Raw genomic sequence first — 15,057 nt, forward strand, 5'->3', positions numbered from 1 at the left:
TAGTGCATTGTGTAGAATGCCAGAGCAGGAAGGAATCTCAAACAGCCAAGCCCCTCATTTTGAAAGTGTGACAGAGACACAAAGTAATCACAGACATAGGAGCTTAAGATCCCCTGCCTGACCATCTGAGGCCCACTCCATCATGCCACCTACCTGGATGTCCAGAACAGGTCACCTGCAGAGAGCCTGGGTGACAGACACTGCCTGGGTTCAGCTATGGGCCTGCTACTAACTAGCTGCATGACCTTGACAAGGTGTAGCAGCTGTTGCCAGTGCCCCTGGAAGTGGCCCTCTAACGATGATGGGAGCTGGTAGATGAACACCCCAGCTGCCCGCCCCTTGCAGGGACACCTCTAGGCATGCGCTGTGCATGGCTTTCCAAAGCTCCTGGCAGGCGGGATTAAGCAGCAGTTGCCCACGCTGGCACTGTTTGATAACACAATCTTTATTGCCTCCTGCCCTTCCCTGCCTCACTCCCCAAGCAGGGTTTCCTGGGATCACCTCCTAAATCAACTCACTGCACTTAAATTCCTGTCTGGATTCAACGAGTTAATAAAGTACTTACGATGGCAGTATGTTTGTTTTATAAGTAAAAAAAAAAAGAAATAAAGAACCTTTATTTATATAAAATTTCACCCCCTCCCATGCCACCCTCCTCAACAAATACAAACACCAGGTTTAAAACAATCTTTGAGACGCACACAAACATTACTCAAGCTGAGGTCCGGGTCAGCATGCAGGCAAATGTGCCTAGTGTGGCATCTGGAATGCCCAGCTCAGCTGGTCTCGGGCGTGAAGCTTTCCCTCTGGTCTCTGTGGCTGCCAGCAACAGTGTCCACGGGGCACAGACTGACCCCAAGGTAGCTGAGTGTGTTATTCTGGGGACCCCATACTTAACAGGAGCCCCCAGCAAACTGTTACTGCTTGGTAATCACCATTTTTCTTGTGTTTCTGTCACCCCCAGTTGACTAAGCACCCCTCCAAGCCCAGATCCTGCCTCCTGTGTTGACCTACTGAAGCTCTGTGGAACGAATGGGCCCCTGTGGGCAAATAACCACCCTCCCAGGACGTCAACTGCCCATCAGTTTCCCAAGGCTCCCAGTGCTCCCCTGTTGGCTTGGTTAGTTTCTAGGCTCCGTGTCCAATCTAGTGACATGGCAGCAGCTAGTCCCAGGAGTGGGCAAGACATGGGCAACCAAGTGACTAGGACAAAACACGCTTTGGGTGGGCACGACAGGGACAGTACACTGGAGAAGCTGTGGACCGATCAAGTGGCTAATGGCTCGTTCATAAGCCAAGGTGCCCAGGAACCTCCCAGTCCCGGCAGCTGACTGCTGCAGGCACAGCTCCCCAGCGCATTCCCCTCCCACGGCATGTGCTGATCTCCAGTCAGTGTTGGGAACAGGGGAGTTCAGTCTGTAGCCCCAGGATCAGACCACTTCACTTCATACCAGGGCTCTCGGAGTCTTTGGGAAATCTGCCAGACTGGCTGCCTTCCAAGGGGAGGCATTTCGCAGGCATGGGTAAGGCACACGCAGCAACGACAGGGCACACACCTAGGAGGCGCTCATGAGTGTGGGCCTGTGGAGAGCATGGCCACCATTTGGAGGGTCTGGCTTGAGCTCTGAGCATTGCTGGGGCCAGGTTGAAAGAACGGGGGGGACTTGCCCTCCTCTGAGACACCCAAGGGTACCAGGGAGGCCAGAGGGAGGTTAGACTCCAGTGGAACCACAGGTGGCAGGGGGCTCACTGGGGACTCGGACCTGTCTCCACAGCAGCAGCCACAGCAGGGGGCGGCCACAACGTGGGCCTTGCCACGTTCCTCCTGGCCATGACACTGCTTCAGGTGGCCACACAGGTGGCAGGTGAGGGCTGAATAGACGATGCCACTCCCCAGGTCATCCCTGAGGGGGTCTGTGGCCTGCTCCAAGAAGAGTGGGAGCTTCTGGCTGTCCTCTCCCTTTGCCACTGGCTCCAGACTGGGGCACTCTGGGGAGCTGCTGCGGAGGGGTGAGTTCTGAGGGCTGTGAGGTGGCTCCATGTCCAGTCCAAAGGTGAACAGGGGGACTGAAGAGGGAACCCCAGAGCAGCCAGAAGTGATGCTCTGAAAGGGCCTGTAGCACCCCTCCCCACTGCTGGCCTCAACCTCAGACGTGCCTGGGCAGAGGGCACCGCTGGGGAGCAGGCTGGAGAAGGCCTTGTACCCAGCCTCCCCGGGAGGGCCGCAGCCCTGCGCCACCGCGAGCGCGAACTGCCTGTAGCCGCCGGCGGGGGCCGGGGCGCGGGCCGTGGCCGCCCTGTGCTGCAGGACGCTCCGGCGGAGGGCCTGCTCCCAGCTTTCCGGCTCGGGGGGCTGGGGAGCAGAGAGCATGTGAGGGTCCCCATCCCCCAGGCAGGGGGCCAGCTGTGGGTCTGCGTCAAGCTCTCCAGGACCCGAGGACTGGCCGGGCAGGGTGCTGAAGCTGCGGTAAGAGGGGTTGTCTGTGATGACGACAGCGGGCAGCTCCGTGCCAGCCGGGCAGTCTGGGCTCTGCGTCGGAGTGGCTGCAGGGGTTGGCTCTGGGCCAGAAGGCTGCTCCCCCCCCTGACGCGACAGCTCCTGGGGCTCCTCACTTGGTTCCTCAGCCCAAGGCATGTGCGCGCTCACACTTCCTGAAGGTGGAAGAGGGCAGGGCTCCCCGAAGCCCTGCGAAAAGCCGCCATCCTCACCCCCGAGCAGGTCCAGGAACAGGCTCTCTGTCAGCCGGGCCGCGATGCCCGCCCTGCCCTCCTGGAAGCCCCCGCTGCTCTCAGGCGAGGGGCAGAGGCTCCCTCTACCTTCGCCCGCTTCCTCCTCGCTCTCCACCGCGGCCTCTAACAGCTCCACGCACTTCACCACGCTGATGCTCTCTGGCCAGAGGACCGTCCTGCTGACCTCCACAGGGCGCCACGCTGGTCCTCCAGGACCCTGGACAGGCCCGCTTCTTGCAGCCTTGGAGGAACTGTCAGCGTTGCCCACGCCATGCTCCAGCAAACAGGGCAGGAGCTTAGCCAGACAAGTCTTCCAGTGTCTGCAAAAGCAAAGTTTGGTCAGGGTTCCGTATCTCCCCTTGAAAAACTCCTATTCATCCTTCAAAACCCAGCTTGAAGTCACCCTGGACTGATATCTACCTATTGCAGATACGCTTCCTGACTTTACAATCAATAATCTATCAGTGTATCCCACTACTACCCTGGGAGCCCCTTGAAGGCAGGGTCCCTGTATTCCTTTGGGATGTCTGCAGCTTAGCATACAACCTGGTACCTACTACAAACTCAGCCTATTGAATAAATAAAAGTCTTTGTCAGGGATGGTAGTATTTAAAATACGTATCAGCACACAGCATAAGGAATGACCAGTTAGAATGGCTGTGGGTCCTAGGGCTCCCAGTGTCCTAAAGTCCCCTGCTGTGCCAGGTCTAAACCCTTCAGTTACTGCATTGGTCAGGGCCCAGGAGGCCCTGAGGAAGGAGCTAAGGAGGCTAATGTGATGGTGGCACACTCAGGGTTTAGGACAGTGGTATTCGCCGACCACTATGCAATTACATCAGCATTTTAACAACTGGCACAGCCGCCCCGGTAGTCAAAACCAGCCTTGCTCAGGCCAGACTGTGCATTCCCAAGGGGTTTCAGCACAAGCCTGACCCGCCCGGGGATATTCAGGGGGCTCAGCCAGCAGCCCACCTACCCAGACCACTCCTCCTCCTGCTACCCCTCGAAGGGAAAATGCTGAATGCCAAGGAAGGAAAGGCAGGCATGGAGGGGGAGGACCCCACTCTCAAGATGGGGCCCACCGTGCCAATTCCAACCCCTTCCAAATCCACATAGGCTACGACCGAAGTTCATATACATACGGGCACTTGGCTGGTTCCTGGCCTCCGGACCTCTTCCCCCACGGTGGCGCCTGCAAATAGAGACAGCCAATAAACAGAGTGGAGAGGCCTTCCCAGTCAGCCTGCCACAGCAACGCTCATTACTGGCCATGGGAAGACTGTAGGCCCTGACGTCACATGGGTCTGAGGTCAGACCAGACCACTTCAGCTCCCAGAGCCTCAGTCCCTGGGAATGAGCGAGACCACATTAATATTAAGTTGCTGTGGCTGAGAGCAAAAATGGCCACTGTCATCTGCAGCTCCTCCCAGCCCTTGAATCTGGCCTGGCTGTGTGACTTGCTTCGGCCAATAGAACGTGATGCGAGTGACACTGTGCCAATGGACCAACCAGCTGGAGGCTGAGATGCATGGTTTAGTCACTTCCATTGCCCAGGTGAGAGTCAGAGAGCTGCCACACCTGTGAGGGAAGCCACTGGGGACAAGCCAGTCCAGAGAAGAGCTGCCCAGCCCAGATCCCCCACCCAGCCCCACTGGTGAGCGACCTGCAGAAGCAACAGCTACAGAAATGGCTGTTGATTCAACCAAGTTTCAGGATAATTAGCTACATAGCAAAAGCTGACTGATACATAAACGACACTGACTGTGCAGGACCCTGTCATATGTACTTTACGCGTATTGCCTCGGTGAATTCCATTGTTACATAAACACTACTATAACCCTCACAAGAAAACTGAGGCTCAGAGAAGTTAAGTCACTTGCTCAAGTCCATTCTGCAGGCGAGTGGCAGAGCCAGGGTTCAAAGTAAGCACCACGGGACTCCAGAGCCTGCCAGAGGGTCCCCAGAGACCTGAGAACACTTAGACCTTCTAGACAGGACCTGCACCCCCACTCCCTCCCTCCTAGAGAACCCTGATTAGCTCAGGCAAACCACACGTGGCCAGCGCACTGGGGAAGCCAGCTCCACCCCTAGCTCAGGACTGGCCACCTGGCTGGTCTCACCGGGAAGCTGGTCCCACCACCTGGCTGGTCTCACTGGGAAGCTGGTCCCACCACCTGGCTGGTCTCACTGGGAAGCTGGTCCCACCACCTGGCTGGTCTCACTGGGAAGCTGGTCCCACCACCTGGCTGGTCTCGAGATATACCCACTCCTTACAGGTGAATGGTTTAGGAAAGAGCATGTGAGGCAAATCAGGCCACTGAGAAATGAAGAGAGATTTGCTGGCGCTTTGATGACATTTTCTTGCTCGTAAGAGGAAGACACAGAAACTGTCCCCCCTCTCCCTCGCCTTTTGGCCTCCTGCCCTGGTACAGGTACCTCCCCAGGAGACGACATGCAGATGAATTCAGGGGTCATCTCCTCCCACCGAAGGCTGAAAAAGTGGCTATGAAAGCCGAGGGGAGGGGTGGGAAGCCTATGGGCTCCTATGACCACACTGAGCTGCACAATCCACTTGCCCTGAGGCCCTCCTGATGGCTTAGGTACAATTCCAAAGCCAATGAGTATCTTTAACATCCAGGCATCTGAATCCCATTTCCCGATGCCTGCAGTCCAAAGCACCAGAACCAACGCACTCTCTTACCTGAGACTCGTGGATGACAATAGCCACAAGGTGGCTGTGGGCTGGGTTGGGAATTTGGTCCCACCATTCTTTCTTAATCCTGAAAAGAAAGGCAAACGTGTTAGTCTCTCCTCCCATAATCACCAATACTTCCTAGGAGTCAGGGACCATGTTTATTGGTCTTGGATGTCTCACCCTAAGCCCATGAAACAGGTTCTACTGTAAACCCTGTTCACAGATGAGCAGACTGAGGCTCAGAGGGGTGAAGGGACAGCTGGCAGGCAGAAGAGCGGGTTCGTGCCCCAGCATTCTGCTACCCAGAACCGAGTTCCTAATGCACCACCTCTCTCCGCAGTGGGAACAAGCCCAGGGAAGTAGGAGAGACTCAAGCTGCAGAGAATTCTGGATGTGCCCATCAACAGTTCCCTCCATGGAGCAGCCAAGAGTAAGGTGCCAGGGAGAGACCTGGAGTGGCCTGAGAAGCTAAAGAAATCCAGGGAAAAAACAGATTCCTTCCCTGTCTCTGGGTCAGCCTGGAGCCATGAGTGTCAGCTCTGAGAGGGAAAGTCCTCAGATTTACCCCTGGATTAGCTCCACTGACTCCACTCAGTCAGTCAACATGTCCTTACTGAGCACCTACTATGTACCACTCACTGTGCCAGGCCTCGAGGACACAACAGTGAACAAGACAGAAAAAAGCCCTGCCCTCACAGAGCTGACCTTCTAAAAGAGGAGACAGATACAGAAATGATTATATATGACATTAATTATGCCAGTAAGTGCCATAAATAAAAATAAAGAAGATAAGAGAATAAAGAGGAATGGAGGGTGTGATCCAGGAAGGTCTCCCTGAGGAGGTGACCTCTGAGTGGCAACTGAAGCTGGAAGAGGAGTGAGTCATGGCAATGCAGGGGGAGGGGGGTGGGCTTTCCAGGTAGGGGGCACAGTGAGGGCAAAGGCTCGGAGAGAACTTGCTTGGTGCAATCAAAGAACAGCAAGAAGGCTGGAGTGCTAGACACAGTGAGTGGGGCTGGGAAGGACAGGCAATGGGGAAACTGAGGCTCAGAGAAGGGGAAAAGACCAGCCCAGGGTGGCTAAGAGGTTTCAATAACAATATGTGGAGAGGAAAACTTGCAATCCCTGCACACTTAATACGTGCCCAGCAGAGTGCAGGGCACCTGCTCATGTCAATCCGCAGCCATCACTAATCCTTACGTGGTAAGGCAGGGCTTGCTAGTCCCCTTTCAGAAATGGGAGGACTGAGGATCTGAGACACCATGTGTCCTAGGGCTCAAACTCACTGGAAACCAGGCTCCTCCCTCCAACCCTCTGTGATCCAAGACTCTCAGAACTCTTAGGACTGACGAAATACATTCTCGCTATATCTCAGCCTACAAAGGAGGAACTCAAGGTTGCTGGTCACACAGCTGCCAAGAGCCAGGGCAAGCATCCAAAGCCAGGTCTCCTGACTCTGTCAGAGCAACTGTCTAGAATTCCTCGGTCTAATGTCGCGTGCCCTCAACCATCTGGACCATACCCTGGGCATGATCCATCTCCCTTTACCAAGGGAAGGCCCTTCCTCCAGCTCCACCCTGGCCAGCTCATTCCCCCAGGCAGGTCTCAGCTCCAATATCATCTCCTCTCCACCTAACACAGCACCCTGGAACATTTCTACCCTTCACCCTGGTTTATGTCCTTCAGTGCATGCATCACTGTGGAAAAGGCCGTGGTTATCTGTTGACCTGACATCTGTCTCCCAGAAGGCGCACAGAGTCCTTGTCAGTTTCGTTTCAGTTGTTGCCTCAGTCCCTCCCACATAGTAGCTGCTCGATAAACATTTACTGTTGAACGAAGGGCTGCAGGCTGACAGATGAGAGGAGGGATCCCTGCCCACTCCACACCCCAAAGGGGCTGGCCCAGGACTCACTTGATGATGCTGAAATAGCAGAACAGGCAGATGACCAGGATGACAATGCAGGTGACGCTGACGGCGAGTGGGAGGCGCTGCTCCCAGGGCGACGTGTAGTCTGGAAGTGAGAGGGAAGCCGTGAGTCTGCATCATGCTAAGTGCAGCCTGATCTCCATTTCCCAGAGCTGGAGACCGATGCCTCAGGAGTGTCTCCCGGACCCCGCATGATCAGGCCACCACCAAGCCCTCTCCCCTCACCCCTTCACCCTCCCCCTTGCACACTGAGCCCTCGCCACACTGGCCTCCTAGCTGTCCCCTGCTCTCCAAAGCTCAGGGCCAGCCCAGGGTCTTGAACTTGCCGCTCTCTTTCCTGAAGCACAGAGGTCAGGGCCAGTGACTCTGGACCTGGGCTACCTGAGTTCAAAGCCTGATTCCATCGTATCCTCATTGGTGACCCAGGACACATCCCTCACACTCTGTGCCTCAGTTTCCTCGCCGCTACAATGGGGTTAACGACAGTACTGATCCCCGGCAGTAACGTGTGGCCATGCGGCCACAGGGAGTTGTGAGGATCACACGACTTTCTGTCTCCCGCCCCCAGAACAGTCCTGCACGCCCCTGAGCACCTGCTGTTACCACCTGCGCCCAGCTGCCTCCCTCTCGTTCCCCTCCCCCGCACCAGCTGCTGCTCCCCTCTCATCACTCCATCCCCCACCCTGCTTTACTGTCTTCCAGACTTACTACCATCTGGATCTAGAGCTACCTGATTTCCTTTTTTGTTTACTGGTTTATTTTCTGTCTCCCGCAGACACACGTCCCCGCACCCCACCCCCAATGCCAGTTCCACAAGAGCAGGGATTTTTGTCTGTTTTGTTCACTGCGGATTCCCCAGTGTCTAGTACAGGGCCAGGCACATAGTAGGAGCTCAATAAATACTTGTGGAAATAACGAATGTGTTTCCAGCACATCGTATATGTCCCATACAAGCCGTTTCTCTTCCTTTCCCTTCCCTTCCCAGGTCAATGGTAGAGTCAAATCAATTCAACAAAACTTTCCCAAGGACTGACTGTGCGCCCGGCCCTGCTCTGGGCACTGGAGACAGAGACACAGGACAGACACTACCCACGGAGCTCGCAGCCCAGGTGGGAGACGGGTGGGGGTGGGGTGGGAGCACCTGCCAAGCACACTGTGCCAGCACTTTGAAGAACCCTTCTCTCGGTGAATGTGAACAGCCCCCCTCCTGCCCACTGTGTGCCCGACGCAGCCACCCCTCTCCTATCTCCCTCTCTTCTTTGCCAGGTAGCAATGTGCCCACCCTGAGGGTTGGGCCAATCACGATGGTCCAAGTCCCCTTTCCAGTCATTTGAGTTTCCCGCCTCCACTGCATTGGGAGAAGCCATGTGACAGTCCCGGCCAACGAGATGCAAGGGGAGTCTGCTAGGGAAGCTTCCGAAAAGCTTTTTTGCTTCTTGGCAAAAGAGAGAGATGAGCGAGGTACATTCCCTTGGGGCAGCCTTTCATCCCCTGTGGTCCTTGGGGTCTGCGGGCTGTGCAGCAGCCAACTTGGGGCCACGAGGTGACAAGTCTAAAGATAAAACACTGCTAAGTAAGGATGGCCGAGAAAAAGAAGGCAAGACGCCGGGGTGGCATCGCTGAGCCGCTGTATGAACTGGGGAGGTCCGCTTGTAAGACTTCATTTTATGTGCGATAATTCAACGTCTTTATTGCAAAAGCCATATGATAAAGTTGCAAAGAGTTGTTTAGGGGGATGCAGCTACAAGTGAGGGACGGCATTTCCCAGGATCTCTTGCAGTCATGTGTGGCCCTGTGGCCACTTTCACTAATAGAACCTGAGAGGGAGTGATGTGTGTCCCTTCCAGGCTAAGGCTTTTTTAAAATATATATATGTTTAATTGATTTCAGAGAGAGAGGAAGGGAGAGACAGAAACATCGATGAGAGAGACGCATCGATCGATTGGCCGCCTCCTGCACACCCCCCACTGGGGACTGAGCCGGCAACCAGGGGATATGCCCAGGCTCGGAATTGAACCAGCGACCTCCCAACGCACTGGACAGTGCTCAACCAACTGAGCCGCACCAGCTGGGCCAGGCTGAGGCTTTTAAGAAGCAGGTGTGGCCTTAGCCAGTTGGGCTCAGTGGTTAGAGCACTGGCCCATGGACTGAAGGGTCCCAGGTTTGACGCCAGCTAAGGGCACGTGCCTCGGTCGCAGGCTCGATCCCCAGGCCCAGTCAGGGCACGTGCAAGAGGCAACCAATCGATGTGTCTCTCTCACACCGATGTTTCTCTCTCTCTCTTTCCCTTCCACTCTCTCTGAAAAGCAATGGAAAAAATATCCACAGGTGAGGATTTAAAAAAAAGAAGTAGGTATGGTCTCCCTGCTCTCATTTCCCTTCTGCTGGCTGGATGCAGACAATGGCAGGGCCCTTAGAGATTATTAACTTGGGGTCCACAGACCTCTCACAAGGTTGCAGACAGAATTCAGAGGTTGGCACTGGATCCGAAAGAAGCGGCATCTTTATTTTCACTAGCTCCCGACACCTAGCATTTTATTTTATCCCTTTAAAAACATTATTTGGCATAACCCACGGACACAGACAATAGTGTGATGAAGGCCTGGGGCGGGGAGTGGGGGCGGGGTAGAAGGGGGGCAATGGGGGGAAAGGGGGACGTCTGTAATACTTTCAACAATAAAGATAAATTAAAGAAAAAAACATTATTGGGAATGGGGTCCTCAGGCTTCACCAGACTACCTAAGGGTCCATGACACAAAAGGTTGATCATCTTTGTCCTAGAGAGTGATGGAGCCACTGGGAGGAAAGCCACCCGCGGACCCGTTCACGTTGGCCTGGTACACAAGCGCTACGTTTCCACAGTGTTAACGCACAGACCTCACGGGCCCACCCGCTGCGGCCGCCTAGCCTGCCACCCCGCCAGTCCCCACTGCTGCCCCAGGAGAGGCATCCTGCCCTATGCAAACCCAGACGCCGCGCCAGGGCGAGTGTCTGGCCACAGAGTGACAGCGGGGAGGACGGATTCTAACTGCTGGGGGCTCGCCGTAGATACTCACAGTTAAACCACTTGACGCTGGGGCTCCACTCACTCCACAGGCTGTCGTACCTCTGGGCCCAGGCCTTCACCCGTGCCCTGTAGAAGGCCCCAGGCTTTAGGGCGGTGGCTGAGAAGCGGAGGATGGGCTCCAAGTAGGTCACATTGTAGACCACGAACTGGTGGAGGGGAGGAAAGACGTCACTGCGCCAGCTAGGGCGAGAGGAGTACCAGTCCCGCTCTGGCTGCTGCCCTTAGCTGACCCCACAGTGGTTAAGAGCCACCCGTCTGGATATCTGGCTGTTCCTCCAACTCAGGCATTGTTTGCGACTTCCATAACTGTGACCAGGCTGGCGTGAGACGGGTCAGGAAATGGGCCCTTACCCCACCCCACGGACCAGCGATGTGACGTGACTGGGGCAAGGCGATTAACCTTCCTGAGCTTTAGTTTCTTCATCTGAGGGTAAGGGTCCCTACTGTCACTCTTGGGCTGAGTGACCTTAGGGAAGTGATCTCAATGTCGTCTTCTGCCTGCCTCCCAGGGCTGTTGTGAGGATTAAACGGGCTCACGCAGCCAAGCGCTCGGGACGGGGCCTGGCACAGACAGCCACGCGCCCCTCTCTCCTTCACGGGCTCTCTAGGGCCTCACAGTCGAGCCCAAACCCACTGGCCTCGCATCGCAGCCCCGCTCAGCCCAGACTCCACTGGGAAGAGACGTTCAGGATCTGCTGTTAAGTGGAAAAGGTAACATGGCGATTGGTATGTGTTGCCTGCTGCCGGTGGTGTTACAAAAAACAATGGCAAACTGACTCTGAGAGGGCTCCCAAGAACCCCACCCTGTAGTTCCCCTTCTGCGACACACTCTTCTCGAGTGTGGGCAGGACCTGTGACTTATTTCTCACGGACAGAACGTGCAAAGGTGGTGGGTGTGCAGGACCACGCGCGTGATTACATTATGTGAGATCGTCGTTCCAACCGGCAAGGACACCCTCTCTCTCCCCCTCGCTGGCTTGGAGAGGGCCACAAGGGAAGGAGTGGAGGGTGGCCTCCTGCTGAGGGCAGGCGAGGACCTGCGGCTCTCAGTCCAACAGCCCACAGGAAACGAAATGCTGCCAACATCACAGGAGCCTGGCAGTGAGCTTTCCCTAGTCGAGCCTCAGGTGAGACCACAGCCCCGGCCAACTCATCATTTGCAGCTGAGGACCAGCAAGGCCGTGCCCAGACTCCTGACCCCCAGAAACTGGGGGGCAATAAACGTGTGCTCTTGAAAGCAGCTGTGTCTGAGGTGACATTATTACGCAGCAATGGGAGACTGACAAGGTGATAAATGAACATCCACATTTGCTGGCAGGGACGTAAACTCTGGAAAGACACCCACACCTCCAGGCCCTCTGCCTGCTCCAACCGGCCTCCCTGCCCCGCTGGCAAGAGACAGAGCAGTGGTCGACCTCTGGGAAGAGGGGCTGGAGGCCGAGGTTGGCGTTGGAAGAGAAACACGTTTCCATTCTAGGTCCTTTCTACCATTTGAATTTTTGGCTTCATGTAAAAATTACTTTTTTAAAAACCTTAAAAAATAACATGAAAGAAGATCTGTGTTCCAGATCAATTCTGCCAGCAAGTGAGTGGCTCGAGCCTTCTGCCTGGAACTCCTCTCCCTGTGGGGCCCCCCCTTTGCAGCTCTCCCTGGCCCCTGCAGCCCCTTCCCGGCTACTGGCAGCTCTGCTTCTGCTGGAGGCTGGAAGCGTGTTGGGGGAAATGCCTTGTGTGAAGTGAGCTGAGGAGAGGCTGAAAAACAGGGAAGCAAAACTTCAGCAGGTTGCTGGTAACCGGGGGGAAGCCAGAGCTCCCCAGCGGAGGGAGGGTGGTGGGAGGTGCAGGCCAGGGCGTGGGAGGGCGAGGGGATGGGGATTTCCAAGGCCCGTGGCACTTGGGAGAAGCGGAGGGTGCTGTAGCTCTCTGTGCCGGGCATGGGAGCTTGTCTGGGTCACCCACTTCGTGCTCTCAATAGCCGATGGGGTGCTACTCTTGTTATCCCCCCCGTCACACAAGGAGGCTGAGTGGCATGCTCAAGGACACGCCGAGGGCAAGCGGCAGGGCCGGTACTGGAGCCCAGTTCTGGGGGACGCCGGGCCTGCGGTGTGCAGATGGCCCTCCAGTGGGAATGTCGAGGGGCAAACATGGTGGCGGGAAGTGACTTCCACCCCTACCTGCAACTAAAACTGCGGGGCCCCCCCATTGCTGTGCCCATCGCTAGTAACTGCCTGACAGGTGGCTCAGCGCCGCTGGGAGGTGCCTGCGCCCATTTAGAAAGGAGCCGCTGCCTCGGCGGGGCCCCAAAAGCAAGCATCGGACACCACGAGTGCCACACAAAAGTAATCGCAGTGAGACCAGCGACGGCACTCAGTTCTGGCTGAACCTGCTCCTGGGGGAGGGCTCCGAGCCCGCAGCCTCCTCTGTTACAACGAAGGGCGAGTGAGCCCGTCAGCTCCGCTCAGCTGAGTCGCCTTCCTTGACCATTCAGGGTCGGCAGGGAGACGACACTGAGTGAAGGTCTCCTGGTGGGCCTCAGTCATTTAAACGTGTTCCCGAAATCTCAGTGTCCCTCCCGGCTGTGGGACACACAGCCGTGGCCAGAGCCTCCTTTACAGGGAGGAGCAGGGCCACAGATCTGCACACTGGGCTTCGGGTGAGGGGTGGAGGGACAGAAGCCCCTCTAGGTCCCTGGGGCTGCTGTGAGCCTGGGGCCAGAACCCCCACAGCGCCCACTCACCTCTGTGGGGTCGTTGTCATTGGAAATGTTGACCATATAGGAGAGCTCGAGGTGCAGGAAGCTCTCATGAGAGTACGGGATGCTCCAGGTCAGCTGCCACTGGCCCGAGGCGCTGTTGTCAATCGTGAGGTTCCCGGGGGCCCTGGGTTTCACTGCAGAGAAGCAGGGCCTGGTGAGGACTTGTCACCCCGGGCCATTGCGGTTTTTACTCACCACCACCACCGTGTACATTTGTAAGGTACCATGTAGATTCAGTCATAACAGAGAATTACAATCATAACGCTCATTCTAACATTGCTACACTCCTACTTGGCACCATAGTGGTTATCAACTTCCTATCTCCAGCGAATGCAAAATGTGTTCGCCAAAGCAGCCAAACCTCGGCATTGGCACCTGCGTCCTTCGCACTTTGGCCACAGCTGTGCGCTTTATTATTTGCTACATATTTTCCTTTATTTTGATTCATGTGTTTAAAAACTTAGCCTCTTTTTAAGCAATCACGTCAGTGAGATCACAAGTATGTAATATGCATTACATCACATATGAGAATTATTTTAATTCATGGGTCAATTTAAATAACCCCAGACCACCAGTAGGATGAGCAGGCCCTTTAGGAACTGCAGACTGGTGGAGGCTGTGAGCTCTGTGAGGCCTGCCAGAGACTACCTCTCCTGCTCAGGAGCTGTGTGACCTTAGGCAGGTTACTTGCCTTCTCTGTACTACAGTTTGTAAAATGAGGATAAGAACTCTCTTCTGAAAGCTGAGGCTCAGAGAGGTAATGTGACTTTCCCAAAGTCACACAGCAATAAATGGTGTTTTAGACTCCTGTTACTACACCCAGCAAGCTCCTGGGGAATGCCTACAGGGACTCTGGGGAGCAGGATAAGGTCAGCCTTCCACGGTCCAGAGTGAAGCAGCAGCAGCTGAGCAGTTGATGGAGGGTAGAGGATGGTTCCCAGTTTGGTTTCTGACCTGCATCAAGCAGGTCTTCCATCACACAAGTCTGCTCAACACCCCATCAGGGCACTGACATTCAGGGAGCTGAAGTATTTGAGCTGAAGAGGCCTGGTGTGCTGCTGAACCCAACCCATTTCAAAGATGGGAGGACTGAGGCCCAGATAAGGGCAAGAACCCCATCGAGTTTAAGGAAAGGTAAGAGGCTGCTTGGGCCCCTCCTCCCTCAAACAGAGCCTGCTTCCCCCACCTCAGGGCCCAAGCCCGCCCCACCCCGCCTCACTCACCATGCTCACTGGGCCTGAAGGTGCCACTCCACAACCACTGCTGCCCAGCCCAAAGGTGCAGCTGGTAGGTGTCCCCACTGGCTAGGTCATCCATCAGCATGTGGCACAGGCACACCGCACTCCCCTTGTTCTCAGGGACACACGTGCGGTTTCTGTAGAAACAGTGCTGCATTAGGCTGGTCGTGAGCACACAGGTGTCCCCCTGTATATGCCTCAAGGAACTACATGCTCTTCCAGTTCCCCGTCTGGTCCCTGCCTCAAGGACCAGATCAGAGTGGCCATGGGTGTGGTGGGGACAGTGGACTAGGACTGCCTTCCCTGCTGACCACAGCCCCTCACCACACCCACATGGACTCTGACACACCACTGGCCGTGGCCTTGGTCCCAGGACTCAGTTCATCCCTAAAGGCCAGTGAAAGTAAAAACCATGGCCCGGCCGGGCGTGGCTCAGTGGTTGAGCGTCGACCTAGGATCCAGGCGATCAGGGTTCGATTCCCGGTCACGGCACATGCCCGGGGTTGCGGGCTTGATCAATGACTCTCTCATCGTTGATGTTTCTATCTCTCTCTCTCCCTCTCCTTTCCTCTCTCTGAAATCAATAAAGATATTTTTTTTTTTTTTAAAAAGTGAAGACCATGGCACTGAAGGCTCTGTAACAGC

At 55.6% G+C, this 15,057-nt stretch overlaps 1 protein-coding gene across 5 annotated transcripts in view; it reads right to left on the bottom strand.

Moving 5' to 3' along the window:
* Window positions 1–590: 590 nt before the first annotated feature.
* LOC308554785 (interleukin-4 receptor subunit alpha-like) overlaps window positions 591–15,057 on the bottom strand; it is a 37,933-nt gene continuing 23,466 nt past the window's right edge. For all 5 annotated transcript variants that reach the window (XM_081132313.1, XM_081132312.1, XM_081132316.1 and 2 more), the window contains exons 4-11: window positions 14,398–14,549; window positions 13,157–13,308; window positions 10,409–10,565; window positions 7,338–7,437; window positions 5,432–5,510; window positions 3,873–3,922; window positions 2,996–3,050; window positions 591–2,962 (exon numbers count right to left, since the gene is read on the bottom strand). In XM_081132313.1, coding sequence (XP_080988439.1) covers window positions 1,568–2,962; window positions 2,996–3,050; window positions 3,873–3,922; window positions 5,432–5,510; window positions 7,338–7,437; window positions 10,409–10,565; window positions 13,157–13,308; window positions 14,398–14,549 — 2,140 coding nt within the window. In that variant the 3' untranslated portion in view covers window positions 591–1,567. The remainder of the gene's footprint in view (window positions 2,963–2,995; window positions 3,051–3,872; window positions 3,923–5,431; window positions 5,511–7,337; window positions 7,438–10,408; window positions 10,566–13,156; window positions 13,309–14,397; window positions 14,550–15,057) is intronic.

Source organism: Miniopterus schreibersii (genome assembly GCF_964146895.1).
Source record: "Miniopterus schreibersii genome assembly, chromosome: 3".
Taxonomy (NCBI): domain Eukaryota; kingdom Metazoa; phylum Chordata; class Mammalia; order Chiroptera; family Miniopteridae; genus Miniopterus; species Miniopterus schreibersii.